The sequence below is a fragment of the Oncorhynchus tshawytscha genome, linkage group LG08 (genome assembly GCF_018296145.1).
Source record: "Oncorhynchus tshawytscha isolate Ot180627B linkage group LG08, Otsh_v2.0, whole genome shotgun sequence".
In the NCBI taxonomy this organism is placed as follows: Eukaryota; Metazoa; Chordata; class Actinopteri; order Salmoniformes; family Salmonidae; genus Oncorhynchus; species Oncorhynchus tshawytscha.
Window position 1 is genome coordinate 12,439,731 of NC_056436.1, and position 27,320 is coordinate 12,467,050.

At 46.5% G+C, this 27,320-nt stretch overlaps 1 protein-coding gene across 5 annotated transcripts in view; it reads right to left on the reverse strand.

Moving 5' to 3' along the window:
- Positions 1 to 27,320, reverse strand: part of LOC112255798 (nesprin-1) — a 171,557-nt gene that overhangs the window by 40,293 nt on the left and 103,944 nt on the right. For 3 of the 5 annotated variants that reach the window (XM_042325231.1, XM_042325230.1, XM_042325234.1), the window contains exons 76-115: positions 26,084 to 26,349; positions 25,272 to 25,521; positions 24,910 to 25,185; positions 23,138 to 24,775; positions 22,747 to 22,920; positions 22,285 to 22,448; positions 21,604 to 21,748; positions 21,042 to 21,260; positions 20,399 to 20,673; positions 19,771 to 19,936; positions 19,329 to 19,484; positions 18,658 to 18,810; positions 18,249 to 18,431; positions 17,846 to 17,983; positions 17,255 to 17,440; positions 16,827 to 16,949; positions 16,448 to 16,630; positions 16,055 to 16,198; positions 15,647 to 15,826; positions 15,263 to 15,385; positions 14,352 to 14,465; positions 12,799 to 12,960; positions 12,429 to 12,620; positions 11,516 to 12,097; positions 9,387 to 9,590; positions 8,599 to 8,718; positions 8,343 to 8,443; positions 8,006 to 8,159; positions 7,703 to 7,825; positions 7,293 to 7,448; positions 6,771 to 6,980; positions 6,335 to 6,436; positions 6,060 to 6,179; positions 5,664 to 5,864; positions 5,201 to 5,374; positions 3,151 to 3,282; positions 2,735 to 2,931; positions 2,402 to 2,534; positions 1,986 to 2,168; positions 626 to 775 (exon numbers count right to left, since the gene is read on the reverse strand). In XM_042325231.1, coding sequence (XP_042181165.1) covers positions 626 to 775; positions 1,986 to 2,168; positions 2,402 to 2,534; positions 2,735 to 2,931; positions 3,151 to 3,282; positions 5,201 to 5,374; positions 5,664 to 5,864; positions 6,060 to 6,179; positions 6,335 to 6,436; positions 6,771 to 6,980; positions 7,293 to 7,448; positions 7,703 to 7,825; positions 8,006 to 8,159; positions 8,343 to 8,443; positions 8,599 to 8,718; positions 9,387 to 9,590; positions 11,516 to 12,097; positions 12,429 to 12,620; positions 12,799 to 12,960; positions 14,352 to 14,465; positions 15,263 to 15,385; positions 15,647 to 15,826; positions 16,055 to 16,198; positions 16,448 to 16,630; positions 16,827 to 16,949; positions 17,255 to 17,440; positions 17,846 to 17,983; positions 18,249 to 18,431; positions 18,658 to 18,810; positions 19,329 to 19,484; positions 19,771 to 19,936; positions 20,399 to 20,673; positions 21,042 to 21,260; positions 21,604 to 21,748; positions 22,285 to 22,448; positions 22,747 to 22,920; positions 23,138 to 24,775; positions 24,910 to 25,185; positions 25,272 to 25,521; positions 26,084 to 26,349 — 8,652 coding nt within the window. The remainder of the gene's footprint in view (positions 1 to 625; positions 776 to 1,985; positions 2,169 to 2,401; positions 2,535 to 2,734; positions 2,932 to 3,150; positions 3,283 to 5,200; positions 5,375 to 5,663; positions 5,865 to 6,059; positions 6,180 to 6,334; positions 6,437 to 6,770; positions 6,981 to 7,292; positions 7,449 to 7,702; positions 7,826 to 8,005; positions 8,160 to 8,342; positions 8,444 to 8,598; positions 8,719 to 9,386; positions 9,591 to 11,515; positions 12,098 to 12,428; positions 12,621 to 12,798; positions 12,961 to 14,351; positions 14,466 to 15,262; positions 15,386 to 15,646; positions 15,827 to 16,054; positions 16,199 to 16,447; positions 16,631 to 16,826; positions 16,950 to 17,254; positions 17,441 to 17,845; positions 17,984 to 18,248; positions 18,432 to 18,657; positions 18,811 to 19,328; positions 19,485 to 19,770; positions 19,937 to 20,398; positions 20,674 to 21,041; positions 21,261 to 21,603; positions 21,749 to 22,284; positions 22,449 to 22,746; positions 22,921 to 23,137; positions 24,776 to 24,909; positions 25,186 to 25,271; positions 25,522 to 26,083; positions 26,350 to 27,320) is intronic. The other 2 variants (XM_042325232.1, XM_042325233.1) reach the window with 2 other exon arrangements.

Consider the following 27,320-nt stretch of genomic DNA (forward strand, 5'->3'; position numbering starts at 1 on the left):
AGTTTTGTATGAGTAAAAAAAACATGGTATAATAGCGCAATCTTGGTGGTGCAGGGGACTAATTCCAGGGTTGAATCTCACTGACACTGTGGCACAATAAAAAAAAGAAATGTGTTTGCTTAATTAATGATTAATGCAGAAGCAAATTCATTTCCATGTGTGCTTGGCGTTCAAAACTGTTAACCCAAACTAAGCTAGCAGTGTTATTAAAAGTCTCATTGAAACATTCAGGGAAAGTTTTAAGGAAGTTCTTCAAAAACCTCCAATTAACCTTAACAAGTTGTTCAAAAACATTCACAACATTTAGAGAATGTTCTCAGAATACAACTTATTTACCTTCAAATAACCTAGAATTTCCGTTCTCAGAACATTAATAAACCCCCCTAGGAAAACTTTCAGGGAACCATAGTAAAAATGTTCTCAGAACCTCACTGCAACCTAAAAATGTACGCTCCTAGAACAGGCAAAATTATCACTTCCATTGTCAGAATGTTTAAAAAACGTTCTGTTTTACCATTAAGGAAACTTATGGCTTCATTCTCAGAACCAAAGAGAAACCAAAACGGTATGTTTCCACAACTTCCAAGGAACCAAATGTGCTAGCTGTGAGTTTTCTGTTCCTTACCTTGTATTTCTGTAGATAGTCCTGGATGACAGTCGACCCCACTGCTCCTTTCAGGTTCTCTTCGTCCTCTCCAATCACATTCTCCATCAGAGATATCCAGTTGACCAGCTCAGAGATGGCATGCGTAGAGGCCAACTTCTCCATTTGTAACTGAGGAAAAGAAACGGGCTAATAAACACAACTCCTCATCAAACATCTCATTCCAAAATCATGGGCATTAATATGGATTTGGTCCCCCATTGCTGCTTTGACAGCCTCCACTGTTCTGGGAAGGCTATCCACTAGATGTTGGAACATTGCTGCCGGGACTTGCTTCCATTCAGCCACAAGAGCATTAGTGAGGTCAGCGCTGATGTTGGGCGATTAGGCCTGTCTCACAGTCGGTGTTCCAATCCATCTCAAAGGTGTTTGATGGGGTTGAGGTCAGGCCAGCCAAGTTCTTCCACACCAATCTCGACAAACCATTTCTGTATGGACCTTGTTTCTGCACGGGGGCATTGTCATGCTGAAACAGGAAAGGGTCTTCCCCAAACTTTTGCCACAAAGTTTAAAATAGTTTAAAATGTAATTGTATGCTGTAGCATTAAGATTTCCCTTCACTGTAACTAAGGGGCCAAGCCCGAACCATGAAAAACAGCCCCAGACCACTATTCCTCCTCCACCAAACTTTACAGTTGGCACTATACATTGGGACAGGTAGCATTCACCCGGCATCCGCCAAACCCAGATTCATCCGTCGGACTGCCAGATGGTGAAACGCGATTCATCACTCCAGAGAACGCGTTTCCACTGCTCCAGAGTCCAATGGCGGCGAGCTTTACACTACTCCAGCCAACGCTTGGCATTGTGAATGGCGATTTTAGGCTCGGCCATGGAAACCCACTTCCTGAAGCTCCCGATGTATAGTTATTGTGCTGACGTTGGTTCCAGAGGCTGTTTGGAACTTGGTAGTGAGTGTCGCAACCGAGGACGGATGATTTTTACACGCTACACACTTCAGCCCTGGACAGTTCTGTGAGCTTGTGTGGCCTACCATTTCGCGGCGGAGCTGTTTTTGCTCCTAGATGTATCCACTTCACAATAACAGCACTTACAGTTGACTGGGGCAGCTCTAGCAGGGCAGAAATTTGATGAACTGACTAGTTCGAAAAGTGGCATCCTATGATGGTGCCAAGTTGAAAGTCACTGAGCTCTTCAATAATGCCATTCTACTCCCAATGTTTGTCTATGAAGATTGCATGGCTGTGTGCTCGATTTTATACACCTGTCAGCAACATGTGTGGATGCGTGTGAGGAGCTTGGTCGACTGCACGTGTGTGTGTGTGTGTGTGTGTGTGTGCAGATAAGCCTGTGTTAGTACCTGGTGTAGCTTCTCCTGCACCCCTGGGATGAGTGTGAGTAGTTGGGTCCACTCTGAGTCTATGCGGGCCAGGTCAGACCGCAGGGCTGCAGTTCCAACCCTCTTCAGCCTCAGAAGCTGGTTGCCCTCAGTCAGCACAGAATTCTTCAGAGATGAACGCGACTCCACCTCTTTACAGAAGTCCTGTAAACAGAGAATAGTATAACGGTCAGTTTCACATTGAATATCAGGCTGTGTATACAGCTGGTTCCGGGTGATGGTTCTCAAACCCCTTATGCCTAAACTTAACCCTTACTCTAACCCCTCTAACCCTAACCCTACTCTTCACCTCTAACGTTAACCATTTGATCCAGATCTGCCAGTCGAATATCCACTTCCTCTAAGGTATCACCCACTCTTTTGATATGTTGACTCACCAGGAAGGTAGAGAGATGGTCCCTGCGGGTCTCCATCTCCTGTGGAACTACGACTGCCTGATTGTTCCAGAAGTCCAGACGTTCTAGAGCAGACTGCAGCCAGCCAATCAACTCTGATGACTCCTTCTGATACCTGGGCATCACATGGAGACAAACAGGCTTAGTGGGTGATATTCAACCCCCCCAACATATTCACAGTACATACAGTGCAGACCTGGGTTCAAGTAGTAGCTAAAGTATTAGAAGGAAAACAAATACTATTTGAACCCATGTCTACATCACATCCAGTACACAGCACACCCTAAACAATATCCCTTGGGGTTCAGCCCTAACCTGGTCCAATGTTTGAGGATGGCCTCTAGTCTCTGCAGCTCCTTGTTGACCTTGGTAGTGTTGCTGAGCCAGTGTTCCCCTAGCACTGTGAGCTTTGTGTCCAGGCCAGGACAGCACACAGATAGCTGCAGCCTCTTCCCCTCCTCCAGCACCTGGCTCAGCTTGTGCTGGTGCTCCATCATTCTGCCCTTCAGACTCTATGGAGAGAAGGAGGTAAACCAAGATGGGGGACATGAATTAAATAAAGTATGTTATCACTTTATTGTACAGTATTCTTTCTGGTATTTATTAGGAAAATCTTGATTAAGATGATGACGCAACTGTAAATTGTCAGCTCAAATGTTACACACAGTATATGAAAGCGCCAATGGCTTTCTGTAATAACTGCATAACATGGTGATTGTGATCTACTATACCTGATAGAGTGAACTCCTCTCAGTGAGGCTCTCCTCTGTCTCCTCCACCAGGCCCACTGTGGGGATGCTACCCTCCACTGCCTCCAACTGCATACACAGAGCCTGGTAGTCCGGCACCAGACGGCTCCAAGTCTGAAAACACACGTATAGAGGCAATTCCGTTATACTTGGGTTACACATATACAGAACCGTACTGTGCTGGCCTGGATATTGTCTTTTCACATTGTCCTTTCCAGCATGGTTACAGCAACTCTGGCAGATTCCCAGGTCACAATTGTAAATGAGAACTTGTTCTCAACTTGCCTACCTGGTTAAATAAAGGTGAAAAAAAAATAAAAAATAAGAAACCAGGCCAACACAGTAGTGTGAAAAAGGTATTCCACCGATTTAAGTATGACATATACTACTACTACAGTACATATAGTACTACTACTACAACACATATACTACTGCTACAGTACATATAGAACTACTACTACAACACATATACTAATACTACAGTACATATAGTACTGGTACAGTACATATAGTACTAGTACAGTACATATAGTACTACTACTACTACTACAGTACATATAGTACAACACTACTACTACTACTACAGTAGTCCCTTTTTTAGGACCATGTCTTTCAAAAATAATTCGTAAAAATCCAAATAACTTCACAGATCTTCATTGTAAAGGGTTTAAACAGTGTTTCCCCTGCTTGTTTAATGAACCATAAACAATTAATGAACATGCACCTGTGGAACAGCTTACAGATGGTAGGCAATTAAGGTCACAGTTATGAAAACGTAGGACACTAAAGAGGCCTTTCTACTGACTCTGAAAAACACCAAAAGAAAGATGCCCAGGGTCACTGCTCATCTGCGTAAACGTGACTTAGGCATGCTGCAAAGAGGGATAAGGACTGCAGATGTGGCCAGGTCAATAAATTGCAATGTCAGTATGGTGAGACGCCTAAGACAGCACTAGAGGGAGACAGGACGGAGAGCTGATCATCCTCGCAGTGGCAGACCACGTGTAACAACACCTGCACAGGATCGATACATCCAAAAATCACGCCCGCGGGACAGGTACAGGATGGCAACAACAACTGCCCAATTTACACCAGGAATGCACAATCCCTCAGTCAGTGCTCAGACTGTCCGCAATAGGCTAAGAGAGACGGGACTGAGGGCTTGTAGGCCTATTGTAAGGCAGGCATCAGACATCAACGGCAACAACGTCGCCTATGGGCACAAACCCACCGTCGCTGGACCAGACAAAAAGTGCTCTTCACTGACGAGTCGCGGTTTTGTCTCACCAAGGGTTATCGTTGAAGGAATGAGCGTTACACCGAGGCCTGTACTCTGGAGCGGGATTGATTTGGAGGTGGAGGATCCGTCATGGTCTGGGGCAGTGTGTCACAGCATCATCGGACTGAGCTTGTTGTCATTGCAGGCAATATCAATGCTGTGTGTTACAGGGAAGACATCCTCCTCCCTCATGTGGTACCTGTCCTGCAGGCTCATCCTGACATGACCCTCCAGCATGATAATGCCACCAGCCATACTGCTTGTTCTGTGCGTGATTTCCTGCAAGACAGGAATGTCAGTGTTCTGCCATGGCCAGCGAAGAGCCTGGATCTCAATCCCATTGAGCACGTCTGAGACCTGTTGGATCGGAGGGTGAGGGCTAGGGCCAATCCCCCCCAGAAATGTCTGGGAACTTGCATTTGCCTTGGTGGAAGAGTGGGGTAACATCTCACAGCAAGACCCATGATGAGGAGATGCACTGCAGTACTTAATGCAGCTGGTGGCCACACCAGATACTGACTGTTACTTTTGATTTTGACCACCTCTTTGTTCAAGGACAAATTATTCCATTAATGTTAGTCACATGTCTGTGGAACTTGTTCAGGTTATGTCTCAGTTGTTGAATCTTGTTACTTTCATACAAATATTTACACGTTAAGTTTGCTGAATATAAAAGCAGTTGACATTGAGAGGACGTTTCTTTTCTTGCTGAGTTTAGTACTACTACTACTACTACAACAACAACTCTCCTACCTCCAGTATGTACTCCAGCGCCACCCCTCTCCTGTGGGCCTGTTTGAGGACTCCCTGGGCCAGGGTCAGTATCTCCTCCAGAGCCTGCTTCTCTCTGGGAACCACCAGGCCACTGATCTTCCTGAAGAACGTCTCCGTCAGGATCATGTGGGACTCCAGACTCTGGAAGAACTCCTGGAGAGAGAGAAAAACACTCTTGAGCAATACTGCAATGAAGATGGCATTCACTAGGCTCCCCCGAGGCAGCCAGATTTCCTGGAGCAGAGGTTACGGTCATTGCCTTTGGTCATGGTGACCAAAGTTTGAGTTTGAGCTGCGCTCAGGGACTTTGCACTATTCACACAGAGATCCTAAAATTCTGTAGTCTTAAATTGCTTTTTGACTTATAGTAAAATACTTTGATGTATTTTATTAATTGTATTAAGTAATTGTAAATCTACTTCTATGGAAGGTTAAAGTCTACCTTGTGTTTGTCAAGGAGAATCTGAACTTCCTCCACAGAGCTGGCGATGACCCTCTGGTCGCCGGCCATCTTGTCTTGAGCAGTGTCCACCAGGTCAGCCAGGTCCTGCAGAGCCCTCTCATATTGCCCCTTCAGAGCCATGTTCTGGTTCAGGCTGCTACGCCGCGAGCCCACCGTCATCACCAACTCCTCATAGGCATCCTGTAGATGAGGAGAAGAAGAAGAAGGAGAAGAAGGAGGAGGAGGCGGAAAAGACATACAGATATAATATGATTAATGAATGTTTATGCAGTGTGTGTGTAAAAATACATTGGTGAATCATTTTGTGTTTGTGTCTGTGTGTCTGTCTGTGTGTATTTTGTGTGTGTGAACTGTCTGTATGGAGAGGTCAGATACCTGTAGCTTGAGCATCTCATTGGTGGACATCTGTTCTGCCTGTAGTTCTGTTCCCCTTGTTTTCAGCTGGGTGATCCTCTGCTCAAACTCTCTCAAACCCTCCTCAGCCTCAGCTATGACCTACCAGACAAAACCAAGACTGGTTAGCATCTTATAAAATGTATTTTTATTATCTTTAATAAGAGCGGGAAGAACTTAAAGAGAGGAAATTAAAGCCTGCAGTTATAATGCATTGTAAGACTTGTCATGAGTACGTATGACCCCTGATGTCTCACCTCAAGCTGTTTGGATCCTGGTCTGTCCGTGGCTCCCGCCAACGTCTGAAGGATCTGGCACTTGGTGTCGGTTAAATCAGCAAGGACAAGCTGTGACTCCGTCTGCATTAACCAATACAAGATAAACTCAATGCATTGCTTATACAGAGATACAGTACGTAAGATAGTAATATAACACTTAATGACAGTTTCCTGGACCCAGCTTAAGGCCATTCCTGGACTTAAAACCACTTTCAACTAAGCAAGCTTTTTAGTCCAAGAATAGGCTTGATCAGAGTCCAGAAACTGTCTCAAAAGGGGACAAGTACACCACATGTACAGTAACCTAACCTGTTAGTCTGTGGCTAAGTTCCTGCATAATAGTACAATGACTAGAGACAAGTACACCACATGTACATATATAGTATCCTAACCATGGACTATGATTCTAACATACCTGGTAGGCAGTGAGTTCCTGCATCCTAGTCCTCATGTGTTCACAGCGTCGCTCCAGGGCAGAGTCCAGAGTTTGCAGCCTCTCTGTCAGACAGTCCAGTGTGTCCTCTAACAGGACCTGGTCCTCCGCACACAGCCCTGTAGGTTGGCCTAGGTGACCCCGACTGTGGCTCACCACCCCAGTCACCTCACTGACATCCCTCCCTAAGGCCTGGAAGAAACAGAGATGACAGAATCACCAAACATCCCTGGCACCAGGTGAAACACAGGAATGGAGGAAGACTTGGAAAGAGTCTTTATTTGCTCCCTAAACCTTCCCCGTTGCCCAATACAGAAGCTCCATCACTACACTGCTTATATCTATACAGATCCTTCAGATCTGAACATCTCAAAAGGGCTAGGATGATTAGGGACCGGCTGGCTGTTTCTAAAGACCATGATCACATTCTGAGATGTCATAATACTAAGAGAGTAGACGTTGTGTGCTTTGTGAAAGAGGATATTAAGTGTTGCAGTGGTCTACCTCCTGGTTTTGTAGCTGTGTCTCAGCGTTCTCCGTCAGCAGCGTAGGACCAGAGAACAGGGTGTTCTCTACATCATCCAGCCAGGAGGAGGTCGCTGACACAGCCTGGTAGAGATGCTGCTCCATGGGGATCACCTTACCCTCAGAGGCCCCAGGCTTTGACAGAGATACCAGTGTTGGGGTCAATTCCAATTCAATACAGTCAATTCAAGAAGTAAACAGAAACTCCCATTTCAATTCAGTCAATTCAGGAAGGATTTACCGAGCTGAAATGGAATTGTCCCCATTCCTGATAGATACAGTGCATAGCTGAACTGTATATTTCCATACGTAAACATAATTCAAAAACAGAAAACAAGGATAACATACAGTACAATAACAGTGATGTTATAGTGCTGTTATTAACCTACTTGACAAGACATCTCCTCCATCGTTTGGCTGAAACCCTCATATAACATCTTCAGTGAAGATGTGTCCTCTGTTTTACAGATCTCTGCTTTAAACAGGGTCCCAGCGGCAGTTCTGCAGGAAACCTGTAACAGAGTATGGCCACATCACCGCCAGACATCACACTACCTCAGAGGGTATGAGTTCATAGTGATTTATAAAAGTACCTGCTACAGCTCAGCGGCTAAATCTGGTTGAAACCAGAACAGCATTTCAACCAGTGTTGCCCACTGGGAGTAGGCATTGATGGACGGTGAGGTCAGTACCTGTTGCTTGTGGTCTTGTTCCAGGGTTTTCTGTAGGAGCTGGAGCTTGGTGCTCAGTTCTTTCCTCTGGCTGTCCCACCTCTGTCTCATCTGGTACTGGGCAGCCCGGGTCTCTCGCTCCAGCAGTATCTCTGGAGAGCAGGGCTCCGTCATACTGCACACCAAAAACATAACATGAAGCAAAAAACCTCAACAGACCAAAAACATATATCACATATCACATATATAAACATCACATAACGTAAAAACATGACACAGTGTGGAAGATAAAGTGCTGGAAAGTCAACAGAATCTCCATGTCAGACCATTGTGTTGCTGTTCTCTCAGGTGTTTATACCTGACACTGCTAGGTGAGGCCTGCTTTATCAGGATCTCCTCTCCTCTACTGGCTACAGACTGTAACAGCTTCTTCTGTTCAGCTAGCTGCTCCTCCAGCTCCTAAACAACAACAACACACCAACGTGATCAGTCTGCTTCTCTTTGAATGAATGATAGAATGAATGAATGAACAAACTAACAAACAAACAGGATCTTTCAGACACAGACATGGCATTGATAGTGTGAGTATGTGAGAGAGAGAAAGAATTCCCTACCCTCTGTCTCTGGAGGCTGTCCTGGTGGTGTTGTGAGAGTGTGGTGTGGGCCTGGACCAGGCAGTCCTGCACGATGGGCCCATGAGACAGAGTGGAGTCAGACTCACTCTCCTCCTGGTCCTGCAGAGAGCCATGGAACCAGACACAGGCAGAGAGAGGGTTATTTATGGAAACAGTTGTGAGCAAAAAGACAAGAGATATGGTTTTTCATGTAAGGATTCGTTTGATTCATATCTTTGACAAGACCGACCAAACATCAAAGCTAGGTTAAGATTATTTGAGTAGATTTAGATCAAACTCTTGTTATTTTGATTTGTAAACCTCAAACAAGAGAGCAAGACAGATAATGCAAGCACATTTGTTTGCAATCCAGTTCACCCAATTACATCCCTGCTAACATTAGCCACAGTAAAGACCAGGAGGAGACAAACGGGCATCATGCTGAAGGCTCAGAGGAGAAAGAAGACACTAGAAGGGGCTCAGCACAGAGACATCACATCTACTCAGTGACACTTTCATCTCCTGGAAAGCATCCTATGCTAGAGTGTCCTGCTTGTCAAACAAGGCGAAGGCATTAGACATTCGATGGTTAGCACTTAGGATATTGACCTGGTGAAGATCCTTTTAGGGATTGAAATGTGAACTAACCTAATAAAGGTACGTGTTTAGAGTTTGTTTTTTAAAATCCTCCATTGACACCAATACATGGTTTACTCTTAAACGTAATCACATGCATCTCACAGAGAGCACTTTAGTGAGAGTTACAGGTATCCAGAAAAAAGCCTGACCTGGATGTTGATGTGTTTGTCCTGCAGCATCCTCTGCAGCTCCAGCAGACTTCCCTTCAGCGTCCGCAGCTTCCTGGCCAGCTGCTCTGTGTCCTCCCTCATGTCCATCCGTGTCTCCTGCCTTCCCTCCAGTAGCAGGCTCTCGCTGCGCATGGTCAGCTCCGACAGGGCCACCACCTTCTGCTCGATCTCCTGCAGCATGTTCTGGAGCAGCAGGAGAGAGGCCAGCTCAAACATGGTGCTGCCTTCCAAGTGGATCCTTCAGTCAATCAGGCACTAGGCAGCCAGTTAACCAGGCCCACCAGGCAGACAGTTAACCAGGCCCACCAGGCAGCCAGTTAACCAGACCCACCAGGCAGCCAGTTAACCAGGCCCACCAGGCAGACAGTTAACCAACCAGGCCCACCAGGCAGCCAGTTAACCAGACCCACCAGGCAGACAGTTAACCAGGCAGACAGTTAACCAGGCCCACCAGGCAGACAGTTAACCAGGTCCACCAGGCAGACAGTTAACCAGGCTTACAGTTAACCAGGCCCACCAGGCAGACAGTTAACCAGGCCCACCAGGCAGACAGTTAACCAGGCCCACCAGGCAGCCAGTTAATCAGACCCACCAGGCAGACAGTTAACCAGGCCCACCAGGAAGCCAGTTAACCAGACCCACCAGGCAGACAGTTAACCAGGCAGACAGTTAACCAGGCCCACCAGGCAGCCAGTTAACCAGGCCTACCAGGCAGACAGTTAACCAGGCAGACAGTTAACCAGGCCCACCTAACCAGGCCCACCAGGCAGACAGTTAACCAGGCATACAGTTAACCAGGCCCACCAGGCAGACAGTTAACCAGGCCCACCAGGCAGCCAGTTAATCAGACCCACCAGGCAGACAGTTAACCAGGCCCACCAGGAAGCCAGTTAACCAGACCCACCAGGCAGACAGTTAACCAGGCAGACAGTTAACCAGGCCCACCAGGCAGCCAGTTAACCAGGCCTACCAGGCAGACAGTTAACCGGGCCCACCAGGCAGACAGTTAACCAGGCCCACCAGGAAGCCAGTTAACTGGACCCTTAGGCCCATGGTCTGTATAGACCCCTTCATTAGCAGCAGGTCTCTCATCATTGTAGGGCCACCTCCTTACCAACACTCTCGCCTCCCTAACAACACAGCACACTACCACTAATCCCATGTTCAGCATACATGTTCCCGCTCAAGTATAGATTCCCAAGTGGCCTGGATCACAATACGTCCTTGCAATGAAAATATACTGTAGCTAGATTCCTACATGAAGGGTTAATCCTCCATTAAGATGAGACCCATAGCCTGGCCTAAGTGTAAGTTAAACAGGTCTCTTCAAGAAAGGGAGTGACCCCCCCCCCCGCCCCCTCCCTGCCTATCAGTTGGGATTCCCTACTTTGATATTCCAGTAGGCTGGCCCACTTCCGCCACCAACCAATCCCTGCAGTCGGAATTCGATTAATCTAACGAATAAGCCCAGCCCCCTTGCTGACACGGCCCCTATGTTGTCACTGAATAGGCCCCATGTAGAGAGACGAAAGACATCTGCATAATCTGCATAACTAGACTAGTGTTACAGCCACTTAGTATCCTAACGAACCCCCTGAAGGCAGCCCCGCCCTATAACAATGCTGCTTACACTCTTGTTTACTGCTGCCAGGTTCCTACCCCGCGGGGTCGATCCATATGTGATGAGAGGCAGAATCAGAAAGCAGGAGTTATAGTGAGATTTAATCATTGGAAGTTACATGAACGGCTGGGTAAAAGGGGAAAACTCATGTGAATCACTGAGGAACTGTTAAACACAGGGACTCTGTGTGTGTCTGTGCATATTTGCGTCCGTGTGTGTGCGTGCGTGCCTGTGTGTGTGTGTGCGTGCCTGTGTGTGTGTGTGTGTGTGTGTGTGTGTGTGTGTGTGTGTGTGTGTGTGTGTGTGTGTGTGTGTGTGTGTGCGTGCGTGCCTGTGTGTGTGTGTGTGCATGTGTGTGTGTGTGTGTGTGTGTGTGTGTGTGTGTGTGTGTGTGTGTGTGTGTGTGTGTGTGTGTGTGTGTGTGTGTGCATGTGTGAGTGCATGCGTGTGTGTGTTTATCTGCTAGTAGGGGGACCTCTGTTCTAACCTGGCCGTCTATGAGTTGCTCCTCCTCAGCACTGGGACGGAGGGCTTCGCGGGTGCTGAGCAGCCATTGGTCCATCTGGTCGGCTTGGTTGAGGTAATGTCGTAAGGTCTGCTCCTGATGCTGCTCCTCTAGACGGTCACTGACACGGTCCTGATGCTGGTCCTCTAGACGGTCACTGACACGCTCCTGATGCTGGTCCTCTAGACGGTCACTGACACGGTCCTGATGCTCCTCCTCTAGACGGTCACTGACACGCTCCTGATGCTGGTCCTCTAGACGGTCACTGACACGCTCCTGATGCTGGTCCTCTAGACGGTCACTGACACGGTCCTGATGCTGGTCCTCTAGACAGTCACTGACACGCTCCTGATGCTGGTCCTCTAGACGGTCACTGACACGGTCCTGATGCTGGTCCTCTAGACGGTCACTGACACGCTCCTGATGCTGGTCCTCTAGACGGTCACTGACACGGTCCTGATGCTGGTCCTCTAGACGGTCACTGACACGGTCCTGATGCTGGTCCTCTAGACGGTCACTGACACGCTCCTGATGCTGATCCTCTAGACGGTCACTGACACGCTCCTGGACAGACCAGGGCAGCACGTGACAAGACATCACATGAAATATGCTAGGCACAGCTAGTTGTTATGCTCACGAAGCTTGACTCCTCAATTTACATACTTTTAATGGCCATCTCAACTTAGACACTCAAACCTTCAAATCTACTGCTTAATTAACATCAAATCAAAATAAAATAACATTTTGTTTGTCAAGTGCACAATCTTACTGTGAAAAGCAAAATTTCGCTAAATAAACTAAAGGAAAAATAGTAACACAATAAAATATCAATAAAAATCTGAGACAATGTCAGTGCCCCTATCTGCTACAGACACAGAACACAGAGCTTGACTACCTCCAGTAGCTGTCGTTCTCCTGAGGCCTTCATCTGTATGGTGGCCATCCTCTCAGACAGGACAGTGAGGGTGGACTGCATGGCCAGCTGGTGGGCCGTGTCGTCCACAGCATCAGAACCAAGCTTGTCTGAGAAGCTGGTCTGCAGCTTGTCTATCTCCTCCTGCAGCCTCTGAACCTCCTCCACCACGGCCTGGTAGAGGGAATAACAGTGTTAGTTAGGATGGGAAGGAACCATAATATCACATTGTAGATGACGAATATGGAAAACATAGGGTCATGAGCATACCGAGAGGTCATGCGGAAATTGGTTTCTTGAGCATAGCGAAATGTTATGTTTTCAGTTTCAAGCAATACTGATACTCCCTTACCTGATGGGCTTCCATATGACTATCTGTGCTTCTGTCAGCCTCCAGTGGCTTGTTGAGTTTGGCCTCGATGGCCTCCATCTTAGAGGAGATAGACTGAAGAGAACCCTGGTTGCACTGCTTCTTCTCCAGCGCCTCATACAGAGACCTCTGCTTCTCACTGATCTGGACAGGAAAGGACATAGCAGTAGTCAAAAATAGTTGTACTTCACAGTAGATTTATAAACGTTTCCAAATAGTTGAGGTAGTGTGGCGGATGAATCAGAATTAGTTGGGTAACATAGATAATTAGAATGTAACATTGTCTTCATGTGTGAATGTGTCTTTACCTATTCCTAAACCATGTGAAGGGATGACGTGGTTAATGGGGAACCAATTACTTGTCTCCACAATGTCTGTGCGCCAGTCACGCCCTCCTTTGAGGTGTATGGCAGTGTCTGGAAACATTGTATGTCCTCTCTGATCTGACACTTAACCTGGGACAGTGTATGACCTAGAGGCTCACTCCCCTCAGTGAGCTTGTCCAGGAGTGGGGTCAAGAGTGGGTCTACTTGAGATGGGAGTATCTAGAGTTGATAATTGATATACTGTATGCCATTGGATGAGTTGGTGTTTTTGTACTATGAAGTACCAGGAATGAGATTAGAACCTCGTCTGAGGGACCAAACTGAACGATAATTTATAGCGAATGTTATCTGGCTACGGGATACCCCTTTCTCAAGAAAAAGTCTTTCTTTGTGAACAGTTCCTAAGATCTGTGGTTCATCATGTAAGTTGAGAGGAGTGTATCTTGGCTATAAAAGATCTGTAGTCACTTTTCAATGGTTCATTAGAGATAGTGCATCATTGAAAGTCAAAATGGCTATTGCAAAGCTTATTATTATTAAAGATGGAGTTTAAGTATAACTCTGACTGGTGTGTAGTTTGTAACTCTCCTCATTTGGTAAAGCAGAAATATGCCACCACAGTAGTCAAACATAAAAGCAAGTGAGGATAGGACATATACTACCGTTCAAAAGTTTTGGGGTCACTTAGAAATGTCCTTGTTTTTCAAAGAAAAGCAAACAAAATTGTCCATTAAAATAATATCAAATTGATCAGAAATACAGTGGAGACATTGTTAATAATGTTGTAAATGACTATTGTAGCTGGAAATGGCAGATTTATTTATGGAATATCTACATAGGCGTACAGAGGCCCATTATCAGCAACCATCACTCCTGTGTTCCAATGGCACGTTGTGTTAGCTAATCCACGTTTATCATCTTAAAAGGCTAATTGATTATTAGAAAACCCTTTTGCAATTATGTTAGCACAGCTGAAAACTGTTGTCCTGATTAAATAATCAATAAAACTGGCCTTCTTTAGACTAGTTGAATATCTGGAGCATCAGCATTTGTGGGTTCGATTACAGGCTCACAAATGTCTTTCTTCTGAAACTCGTCAGTCCATTCTTGTTATGAGAAATGAAGGCTATTCCTTGCGAGAAATTGCCAAGAAACTTTTGAACGGTAGTGTAGGTAGCAGCATAAATGAGGTATATATGAATTGCGTACCACATTCTCCAGGGTCTGCCAGGAGCGTTGAAGGTCATCTAGGTTAGCCTCAGATTCAAACATCGGGTCATTTAGCTCCTGTACGGGAGCTCTGAGGAGGGTGTCTCGTCCCATCTGAAAGAAGACAACACAAGTGAGCAAAGTAAGCCTACACAGATAGAGGAGTTGATGTGTAAGCCTACACAGAGAGAGGAGTTGATGTGTAAGCCTTCACAGAGAGAGGAGTTGATGTGTAAGCCTTCACAGATAGGAGTTGATGTGTAAGCCTTCACAGATAGGAGTTGATGTGTAAGCCTTCACAGATAGAGGGGTTGATGTGTAAGCCTTCACAGATAGAGGAGTTGATGTGTAAGCCTACACAGATAGAGGAGTTGATGTGTAAGCCTACACAGATAGAGGAGTTGATGTGTAAGCCTACACAGATAGAGGAGTTGATGTGTAAGCCTACACAGATAGAGGAGTTGATGTGTAAGCCTTCACAGATAGAGGAGTTGATGTGTAAGCCTTCACAGATAGAGGAGTTGATGTGTAAGCCTTCACAGATAGAGGAGTTGATGTGTAAGCCTTCACAGATAGAGGAGTTGATGTGTAAGCCTTCAAAGATAGAGGAGTTGATGTGTAAGCCTTCACAGAGAGGCACCATAGTGTTACTTGGTGCCTAGGTCGGTACACATTAAGGTATGTGGGCAGGCACTTTGTGGAGAAGTACAGTAGCCAGTAGCTATGTGTTAATCAGTGCTAATGCAATGCATTTAATACAGGATGACAGGGGATGGAGAATCCTTTCATCCCTCATGGTCTGCAGGGAAAGTGGAGAGAGAGAGAGTAGAAGAGAGAGATTGCGAGATTAAGAGAGAGGGCGAGAGAGAGAGAGAGAGAGAGAGAGAGCGAGAGAGCTCAGTAGGGGATACCTGTGTGTGAGTGCTGGGAGAAGGGGAGCGACAGACAGGAGAGGAGATCTCACTGCTGGTACCCTCCTCCCCAGACTCCTCGGTGACCGGGGACAGAAGGGTGTGACAGCGGCCAGCCGTCATCTGACACACCGCAGGACAGTTAGGACAGATACACAAAGAGCATTCATGTTTTAGAGTCAGTCCATCACCAAGAACTCAGTAAGACTAGCACGTTCAGTAACTTTCTGACAGACTGCATGCTAGCCGTGAGATTCCAGATTTGATGAAGGGTAGCAGGATTAACAGTGGAGTGATTTGTCTGAGTTAGTTAATTACCGGTAATCAGAAAATACATGCAGTACAAAACACATCATTAGTAAAGGAGGGGAGTCGGCCAGTCACCATAAGAACAGATGGTTTGTCTATGTCTCCATCCAGGTCCTCCACGGTAAGCCCCACCCGCTCCGTGTCACTCACAGTGAGTAGCATGGTGTCATGTTTGGCCTTCACAGTCAGCATCTTACACTTCGAATTCAGACTGGCTATCTCCTCCTGGTAACCCTTGATTTTCTGGGCCAGCTCCTGTTAGTAGCATCCCAATTACAGTCAGTGGTTATGGTCACAACAAGGGAGTTAAGCATCTATATACACTGTAGGCATACACTTATACAATGTTTATTTAGTTTTTTTTTTAAACATTTGTTTTGGATACCTACTTATCAGAACCAGTACCAGAATCTAGAGGTTTTCAATTCCTTTATATATGCAAAATATTTTATTTTACTCCACTGTCAATGTGGTGTACTATACCTCATGGTGTAGGATCTGAGCCTGCAGTTCCTGGATAGTGCTGGTGGGAATGGGTCGGTCCTGGATGACCCTGTGGGCATCCTCTATTAGCCCCTGGAAGTGCTTCGCCTCCTGCTCATACTGCTCATACTGCACAACAGCCTCCTACAGAAGGACAGGAAATCAAGGAACGTCAATACTGGTGCACAATGAAGGATGTGAACTGTTCGTGGCTTGCAGGTGTGTCTAACCGGATTCAAAACTCTGGTCTTCTGTTTGCCTCAAGACTGTGTTGTTACGTTGAGCTAAAACCGAGGTATTAGCTCAGGGAACTAACACAAGTCTTCAGGCACAGGCAGTCTTATTCATTATGCGGTTTCTCCTCCGTTACACAGTGTGCTGCGGCCTCCCTACCTGTAGAATGTTGCACTGCTGTATTACGACATGCTGTAGCTGGCTGGCCTCCTGCTGTAGGCCCAGTGCCGTGTGACAGATAGCCAGGTCAGGCATCACCTCCTCTGGGACGCGCAGGGCGCTCTGACACAGCTGCACCGTCTGCACCTGCAGCTTGAAGCCCTCCATCTCTGACAGCAGACGCTAGGAGAACAGACAGGAGGAAACTTTACATTCTACCGACAAACCTTAAGTAAGTGTGAGACGTAGGTAGGAGAAGTAGAAAGAGACAGAGAAAGAAGAGGAAGGGAAGAAGACGAAGAACAACAACAACAAGAACATGATATGAGAATAAAATTCTGTGTTATTCTCTGGTTAAGTTAAAATTGAAGTTAGCTACCTGTCTCTGGGCCAGTTGTTCTTTGAGACTCTGTCGGGAAAGATCAGGAGAGGTCAGTGTAGCTTGGACCTGTTCCAGAGCCACTTGTAGGGTCTTCACCTCATACTCCAGAGGCTCCATACTCTGAGGGGACGACACAGGACACACACAGGTTATTCTTAGAACCCAGAACCAAATCTAGTGAGTGCTAGCTGGCTGGCAATCAATTCATGTTAACCGTCTGTCAATAGGACTACACACAGGTCAATCAATCAAATATGTTTTTATGTACAGGTGAGAATAACACTGAGATGCTAAAAGCTATTTACACATTGTGCATAATTTTGTCAACGACCGTCTTTGTAACAAAGACTAACAACAATGCAACAGTAAAATCCGATGCTAGGCTAAATGCTAAGCCAGTGTATTCAGTATGTCTGAGTCAGTACCTTGGCTGCGTCCTGAAGGCTCTGCAGCCGTGTCCTGATGGTCTGCTGGAGCTCCTCGGTGTGGCGGCTCAGCTCACACACCTGCTGGGACATGTTCTCCGTCTGCAGCACCTCAGACAGCAGATCCACCTTCTCTCCCATGGCCTGCAGGTCCCCATGGAGCTCTCGAGATTCACGCAGCACGGACTGATGATGGGGAGAGGAGGAAGACAACACAATACGGGCAATGAATGGAGTAAGAGGACACTGTCTATGAAAATGAGTGCCACCCAGTGATGGTTGAATCCTGAGAGGTGCCAGTTAAAGAGAACCAACATCCTGTATCCCTGGTTAGAGGGAGAATAATAGGAGACAGGGTAACAGAACACGTATTTATTACACACACACACACACACACACACACACACACACACACACACACACACACACACACACACACACACACACACACACACACACACACATACACCACCAGTATCGCTGCAGAGGGTACAGTGGAAGTGAACAGCGAGACGGTTTAATACAGTCTGTATTGGCTTTTTAATCCAGCAGCTCTCCATCATGTGTTTATTCATGTCGATCTCCACCCACCTCGTCCATCCTTATCTGTTCCTGCAGATGAGAGGAGGAGTTCCAGATGATGTTGGCCCTCACCAGGCCCTTGGCTTTCTCCGACCACCTCACTATGAAGTCCAGCATCTCATTGTACTCCTCTAGATGGGTCCCTGCCTGGAGGGGAGAGATAACAAGAGAGGAAATGAGGAACTAGGGAACAGGCGTCAGGGAAATGGATACCTTAGTGATACCGACAATGTGTGTTATGGTATTACTAGGATTAAAAGTGAAATGGCCCCATGTAAACACTCTGGGCTGGGCAACACTGTACATTGATGCCACCTCTTCGGGGTAACAACAACAACAGCAACAGTGTAACAACAACTAGACTTCCCATGTATTTTTCCCCAACCTTTTCTTGATACAATTGGTTCCTAACCTTTTTGAGCCAGATGGATCTACACTCTGCCAGTCTGGCAGTGTGGTGGTGGATGTCTCCTAACTTGACGATGGCATCACTCAGCTGTTTGGCCAAGATGGGGTTCCGTCTGTCGAACTCCTGGACCGCAGCATCCAGCTCTGACAGAGTCCGATGACAGCTCTCCAGATCATCACAAAGACACTGTGGAGAGCAGAGGAGAGAAACTTGGAGTTAAAATAAACTGACGAAGATAACAGCTCTGTATGCTCATTCACTTTGTATGTAGAGGGAAAACAGCACACGTTAAGAGCAGAAAATAGTTTTTGGAAATATTTGAGTTTACTTCCTGAATTTACTAAATTGACATGAAATTGACCCCAACCCCGATTAAGAGCCGTATGCATGAGCCTCTTCAGCTCGCGCTCACCTTGGTCTCGTCTTTAGCGTGATGGACATCGCTGGCTTTGTCATTGAGACTGGTGGAGATGGCTTTCATCTTCTCCGACACGTCATGGATCCTGGAACTGATGTCCTCCTTGATGTCTCTTGTCTTCTGGATCTCTTTCTCTTTGGACAGAACCTTGTGAAATTCAGAAGAGGAAGGAAATATAGTTGATATAGTTGTATAGTTGTAAAAGATAGTTGATATAATGCGATTTCGAAATTTGGTCATGCATCAGCAGGTAGCCTAGTGGTTAGAGTGTTGGACTTGTAACCTAAAGGTTGCAAGATTGAATCCCTGAGCTGACAAGGTAAAAAAAATATATAATAATAATAATCTGCCCCTGAAGAAGGCAGTTAACCCACTGTTCCTAGGCCATCAATGAAACTCAATTAGCCTATGTCATCAATTTTTGGGGGATTGGTAAGTTAGTCTAGCTGCCTGCTTTCTAAACTTGTAGTGAGGATGGTTGAATTTCCGACCGGGGTGGGGCCAATTGATCATCAGTTATCATATTAAAAATTGCAAACACCATATGGCAAAATGTGTAGAATTGCAGGAAATGTGTTATAAAACTCCAAAATCTTCGCTCGGCCCCATGGCAAAATGTGTGTGTATGATGTCCATCCATGCCCTACATAAGTCCAATACAGTACCTGGTCCTGGATGGCCCCCAGTGCTAGGGACACCTCAGCCAGCTGCATGGAGATCTCTGAGGGCAGTATGGTGTACAGGTCCAGATACTTGCTCTGCTGCTGCTCTGCTATCTTATCCACATGCTGACGGTAGCCAATCACATCACCGTGAACCACCTGTAAAATACACAAGAGAAACATGGTCATGTCCACATGTGCCAATACTCAAAAACAAGCAACTCACATTACAATTATTTAATTCACACCAAAGCTAGCATTGATCCCAGCCTGAGACTACACCATAGCATACCATACTGCTGGAAACGACAGTTGAGTAAATGCCTTATGGAATTTTGGCAATGAACTAGTTATTTTTGTGACAGAGTCATGTGTAGTCAATAAAATGATGTGTTAGATGGTGTTAACACTGTCTTTAGTTCCATAGGGTTCGTCATCGGCTTACCTCCAGCTCCTGCAGCAGAGCATCTATATCTGAGGTGGGGTTGGGGAGCAGCTCTCTGGTCTCCTGGATCCAGGCTTTGACCACACTCAGGTTCTTCTCTACCCCCTCTCTGTCCCCCAGCTCCACCCCAGCCTGGGTACGCTTGGTCTGCGCCTGCTGCAGCAGACTGGTGGAGGAGAGAAATAAAACCACTATTATCTGTTGTCAAGAGTGAAGGTGATGGAAACTTTAGCCCAAAGTTCCTCTCGGAATGAAGAGGATTCATTATTTTATGACCTTTATTTAACTAGGCAAGTCTGTTAAGAACAAATTCTTATTTTCAATGACGGCCTAGGGACAGTGGGTTAAATGCCTGTTCAGGGGCAGAACGACAGATTTGTACCTTGTCAGCTCGATTTGAACTTGCAACCTTTCAGTTCCTAGTCCAACGCTCTAACCACTTGGCTACCCTGCTGCCCCAGTAAGTAATACTAAGCATTCAGGTCCTTCTGATAGGCCTATTGAGTTGTTTACAATATAACCAATCACCAGATCATATTCTAGCCTCGAAAGCAACATTTGAAGGCTAATCTAATTTGTGAGTGACCAACTGATCTGTGTAAAAAAACAATATTGATCTTTTCAATACCTTTCCAGGTGGTCTTGTACTGCTCTGATCTCCTTGAGACTGGGTAGTTCGTCCTGTCCAGAGGTGGGCGATGGTGAAGGGACCTCCACATCATGGAGCAGGCTGAGGGCATACTGACGCAGCAGGGTGAGGGAGGACAGCTCTCTCTCTACATCCTGGATTAGCAGCTCATGCTGGTCCAACACAGACTGTAGGGTAGCCTTGGAGGCCTTCTCCACAACACAGTCTATAATATGGCTCTGTAGATCCTCCACCATGCTCCTCAGCTTCACCATCTGAAATGAATGAAGACAGGCACGTGTAAAATACTGTGCTGTACCTATTTAGCCTCCTTCCAGATATGTTTGTGCTTATATACTGCAGCAAACATCTATGGTAGTTGTTATGCCAAACATAAGATGTAAGCACTAACATATGGATCAGGCTAGGATCTATAATGTCAGGATATATGGGGAACAGATAAACAATACAGTATATGCTATTAGTATACTGTTAAGTTCATACTATTGTCTTCTCTACAGTTTATTTGTGTAGGCTACAGAGTGAAATTGTACTATTTGAAGTACTATAAGAACCGCTTGGCGTTGTTCAGCTTTGTACTCACAACTCATCTAGTCATGTTTAATGTTTAGCGTTGCAGTACCTTCTCTCTGAAGGTCCCCCACTCCTGGGCCGTGTCCTCCAGTACCCTCTCCTGCCCTCGCGCCACGCTGCGAAGCCGGGTCCAGCGCTGCCACACCGTGGTCATGGAGCGGCTGATGGTGGCCTTGCTGGCCTCACTACCCACCAGCTCCAGTTGTGATGCCTGCTCCTCCAGCCCTGTCAGCTTCTCCTGGAACCCATTCACCATCAACACCAGGGACTGGCAGGGAGGAAGGAAGGAAGGAGGGAATATACACACAATGGAGGAGTCATTGTAAATCCACATATTACCCACTGGGCACAGATGCCAATTCAATGTCCATTCCATGTTGGTTTAACGTAGTTTCATGGAGACTGGGAATCAACAACGTTGACTCAAACAGTGTGTGCCCAGAGGGTAAGTTCTTAACAAATCCAGTTCTCTCTGGAAAATGTTTACTAATGTTAACTTTGTGCTTTGATGACTAAAGATTAATGCTGATTACTCCGTCATTAGCAAAGTAACCAAGAATGTACAAGTCAAAATAGAAGACACTCTTTATTTTCCCATGGTCCTCTTTTACCCTGTGACTCCTGAGTTTCTCCTCGGCCTCCAGAAAGGTGGCAGCCTTTGCAGTGGAAAACTCAGTAAGCTTCTGCTCTGCCTCGTTCATCAGTTCAATCACCGTCTGCCTCGCCTCCTGGTAAGACTTCCACTTGGCCACACAGCTAGGGACAGTCAATTTAATTCAGTTAAATTCAATTCAGTTATTGTCCCAATAGGACATTTCATGGTGCAGCCAAGTATTTACAGAAGATAGAACATACAGATATAGGATCTTAATTTGATCACACTTTTGTTGATGATAATATTCATGGACCACAGGAAATGCAGATGAGCTTCATGATTTACATAAATCCTGCGAAAACCTGCACTAACACATAGTGCAGGTTTTGTTGCTGCAAATCATGTTGCTGCAGTTTTATTTTTGCTGCAACAATACTGGCCAAAGTAAGACCCAACATCTGTATGATACACTACATTGTGTTGGAGGGTGGACATGTGTTGGAGGGTATATACTGTAATGTCTAAGTTTCAATTGAGTATGTCATAATGATGACGATCACATTAAGACAATCCAATCCAATCACTCTCGGTCCTGAGTTACCCATCTCTGCATCAACGTCTCTTTCTCTCTATATTCAAAACTTTTAAACCCTTATTGTCAATGTTTTGGTTCCAATATTCTCTTCTAATTCTGTACCTGATTAGGACGTCCTGGTGATTCTGCAGCTGATCCCGGACCTCCACTCCTTTCTGCTGAGCAGACTCCACATTCAGTCTGAGTTGTTCCTTGGCTGTGGGGTTCACCAGGTTCTCCAGCTGGGGGGGCAGAGCCTCCAACTCCTGCAGGTGGTCTAAGAACTTCTGCTCCCAGGAAAAAGAGAGAGAACAACTTCAACACTTATCCTGTTGCGTAAACAAATGAACGAGTGCTTGAAGCTAGTCTGAGTGCTAGTCTGTGCTATCATGCCAACTTCCTGTCACTCATTGTCATACTGAAATGTATCTGGCAAGAGCACCAACAGATCAGGGACTAGGCTAGCTTGCAACAGGCAACCCATCACATCAAACAAAGGCAAAAAGGCCAACATTCATAAGATGCAATGAATTTAAGCTTTGTTTTAATTTTCTTTTAGCATTGTGTCTTTAATAGAGCAGTCACCTGCTCTGAGGCCAGGATGTCCTCCTGCTGGCGGAGACACTCTTCATAGTTCTCTACGTCCACACCCAGGCTGGCCAGTTGTAGGAAGGCCACAGCGTCCTCCAGCCACTCACACGCAGACTGCATCCGGAAGTGGTACTTCTGACACAACGCCAAGGCCTGCTCCAGGGTGATCTGGAGAACAGACATGGGAATCGAGAGGGTGAATATGTGAAGCCAACAACACCAATACAGAATGTCAACCAATAGGTTCTGTTACTGCCATTATTACAGGTTTGCAAAATTCCATAAACTTTCCCAAAGTTCTCAGATGGAATTCTCCAACCGGGATTTCTGAAAACCCCGGAAAAAACCCAACTCCCTTAAATTGTATTATATGATATTTTCTTACCTGTTTGGAACTCATTGCTTGCTGTACATCAGCCTGTAGCTTGGCCATCTCCTCCAGGCTCAGGTCAACGTGGGCTGGGACCAGTTCGTTGGCGCTGGTGTACTTCTGTTTCTCCCTACTGCTCAGGGCATCCACGATCCTCAGCCTGGACTGAACCTCATCCTGCATTATCTGCTGTTTCCTGATCTCTTCCTGGACCTTTTCTACCCTCACGTCCACCACTACCACAGCACAGCCCAGCTCATCCCTGATATGCTGCAGCCAGTCTAGCGTTCTCTTCACCTCCGTCTCAAAGTCTTTACTCTGGACAAACCTATTCTCACACTCCACTATCAGCTCCCCTACAGCAGACTGTAGGGACTGCAGCTCCTCCTGCCAAAGGACCACCTGTTCCCTGGAAGCGTCATGGGCAGCCTTGTCCAGCTGAGGAGCCAAGTTATCCATCTGCTCCATGAGTCTGGACAGGTGAGAGCTGGCGCTCTGAAGACTCCCAGCCAGGGCATGGTAATTCTTCAGCCTCTCCTCCGCCGACTGGGTCTCTGCGTTGACCTTGACTAGCTCTTCTTTGGTAGCCTTTAGCTCAGAGTCCACCTGCATGGCCATGGCCTTGTGGTCCTCGAAGGACTCCAGTGTGTCGTCGAGATGCTCCACCCGCTGTTCGATGAGCCTCTTGAGCCCATTGTAAAGACTCACCAGCTGGGTCAACTCTTCAGGTCTCCAGGGTTGACCGGTGCTGCGGAAGCCTTCTTTCTTCTGGTTCAGTTCGCTGACAGCCAGACCAAGGTTGCCCAGATCTACCTGAAGAGCTTTGTAGTCACTCAGTAAATTCACAACCTCCTCTGTCTGCAGACCAACAGGCTGCAACCCTAAGTTATGGAACTGCTCCTCAAGCTCTTTCAATGCTTTATGAGTCACGTCTATGAAGGAGGCGTACTCCTTTCTGGCTAGGATGGCCTGCTCGATCTTCTCCTGTTTCTCTTTGGCCAGAGCCAGTATGCTGTTGTATTTCTGTGGCAGGGCATTGAGTTTCTCATCCAAGTAACAGTGGTCCACTTCATTCAGAGTGGGCAGGATCTCCTGACCAGTTCTCTGGACGATCAGTAAGAGGTTTTCATATTCCATCGCCTGCTCTACTATCTGCCGGTACTTCAACAGCTGCACGTTCAGCTCCAAGTCACCATTCATGAGGTTGATCTCAGGGAAGGTCACAATGTCTGCTTGTTTCAGCCACTGACACGTCTTTTCCAGGTCTGCCTTGAAGTACTTCCTGGAGACAAGCACATTGTCCAGTTCTTGGAGCCTCTGGACACATTTCTGCAGGGCTTTTTCAAAGATGTTCTGCAGCTCCTGCAGCTTGGTGAGCATCTCCACCTTCTCGTCCTGCGTGGCGTCCTTCATCAGGTCTCTGCCCTGAGACCACAGGGAGGTCAGCTCGCTCTGGTAGGCCTTCAGGCTGCTCTGGATGTTCCTGCAGGCCTTAACCTGCTTGGCCAGGTCGTCAGGTAGCAGTGCAATGTACTCCTCCGCCTGGGCCTTCTTCTCATTCTGCTGGACCCAGGTGATGGACTGGTTGACAGCCTGCAGGAACTGGGTCCTCTCAGTGAAGGCCTTGCTGAGGTGCTTCCTGCGTTGAGTCACCTTTATTTAATTTGCACAAAAAATACAATAAATATATTTTTTGTAACATGAGTTACAGTGTAAACATAAGGTATCTGTGCATTTGCAGGAGAGGTGAGAAACCCAAATGGCCTTTTATAAAAACCTTCTCCCACCTTCACGCTGAGTGACTCCACCTCGGCCTGAGTGTCTGAGATGAGCTGCTGCAGGTGCTGGCACTCGTTGAGCCCCAGGTGAGCCAGGAGACGGTCAGCATCACTCATGGCCTGGGCCAGAAGCAGCTGCTTGGCCTCCAGTTCGCTGCAAATGCTGAGGTGGTCGAAGAGGAAGCTTTGGGCCAACTCTGGAGGAGGACTCATCTTCATGGCTTCAGAAAGGCCTGGCTGCTGCTCTTCGGCCCACTCCCTGGCCTCCCTTAGACGGGCCTCCACCTGAATAGAACAGAGTAAAATAGATACTTTATTGTCCATTGATTAGAACTGAAATGTGTATTCTGCCTTTTACAACACACACACACCTTGGCCATGTCCTCCAGGGTCAGCACCGAGTCCTGTATCTTCCTGTTGATGAGGCTCTGCAGCTGAACCCAGCGCTGCTCAAAATGGCTGATCTGTTCCTTCACCAGCTCCTTGTCATCCAGGTTCAGGTGGTGGGTGACTTTCTGCCTCTGGTCCTTCAGGTCCTCCAGAGTTCCCTTCTGGTCTCCGAGAGCTACGGCGAGTTTCTTCAGCGCCTCCAAGTGCTCAGATGAACTTTCAGCATCAGTCCTAGGGAGGATAGGAAAATATAAAATTGCTGGATATTATAATTACTCTTTTTCAAAGTTAAGACATATTCTAATGAAAAAAGACTGATTAGAAGAAGTTCAGGTCTACTGCTGAAAGGGAATGTTTGATAGACATTGTCCTGGTTTTTAGAATGTTGGTACAGCTCTCAAACTCTTAAGTCATGTTACCACTGTCATGGCAACTATGACTATTCAGCTATTGATCCCACACAGAGTCAATATTCTATTTACATAAACAGAGTGCCCTGGAGGCTGGTCCCACAGAGTGCCCTGGAGGCTGGTCCCACATCAATAGAATTTTGCAATGAAAGGGACTGCTCATTCACTAGCAAATAGCAACAAGACCTGCTGGAGTCAGGCAAACAGATCCAAAGAAAGTCAACGTTTTTTTTTTGTGATGTTGTCAAAACATTACGTATGAACTTTAATTGTGCATTGTGATATTATTGTGGGTGGAATTAGAGCAAAGTTAGTGCAATAGATCTCTGGATCTCATTCTATAGTAACTCAGTGATAGGTTTCAGATAGATAGATGACCCCACCTGGCCAGGTTATCCCACTCCTTAGACATTTGCTCAAAAAGTGCTTCCATGGCTGTGATGCAGTTGTGGTACTCCTGGATCCTCTGCAGGTCCTCCTGTCTCTGGCCTTTCAGCCTGTTAGCTTGGTGAAACAGCCCCAGCCAGGCATGGCTCAGACGCCCTATCTCTCCATGTTCCGGGCTGTCCTGGCCCGCAGTCAGACGACTCACACTCTCTGTCATCCTGGATAGGGTGGCTTGTTTATTCTGCAGCTGTTGGCTAAACTCCTGTTGGAGAGAGTGGAGAGAGATTAATTGTATTTGAGCAATGTGCATGCTTGATCTCCTGCTGTGTTAGTGGTTTGTATATGAGCAAACTGCTAATCGGTGAAACTGATATTGACTGTTACACACTTATTGAATCTAGATTCAATGTGGAGAGTTCAAACTTAGGGATCTTCATAGGGATCCAGTGAAGATGGAAGTGCGACAGTGCTCCCTAAAAATATACAGTACCAGTCAAAAGTTTGGACACACCTACTCATTCAAGTTTGTATTTACATTTTTTCAATTTTCTACATTGTAGAATAATAGTGAAGACATCAAACCTATGAAATAACACATATGGAATCATGTAGTAACCAAAAAAGTATTAAACAGATTCTCCAAATAGCCACCCTTTGCCTTGATGACAGCTTTTCTTAATGCCTTTGAGCCAATAAGTCGTGTTGTGACAAGGTAGGGGTAGGGGTAACCTCACACTCAACGTCAACAAAACTAAGGAGATGATTGTGGACTTCAGGAAACAGCAGAGGGAACACCCCCCCATCCACATCGATGGAACAGTAGTGGAGAGGGTAGCAAGTTTTAAGTTCCTCGGCATACACATCACAGACAAACTGAATTGGTCCACTCACACAGACAGCATCGTGAGGAAGGCGCAGCAGCGCCTCTTCAACCTCAGGAGGCTGAAGAAATTTGGCTTGTCACCAAAAGCACTCACAAACTTCTACAGATGCACAATCGAGAGCATCCTGGCGGGCTGTACCACCGCCTGGTATGGCAACTGCACCGCCCTCAACCGTAAGGCTCTCCAGAGGGTAGTGAGGTCTGCACAACGCATCACCGGGGGCAAACTACCTGCCCTCCAGGACACCTACACCACCCGATGCTACAGGAAGGCCATAAAGATCATCAAGGACATCAACCACCCGAGCCACTGCCTGTTCACCCCGCTGTCATCCAGAAGGCGAGGTCAG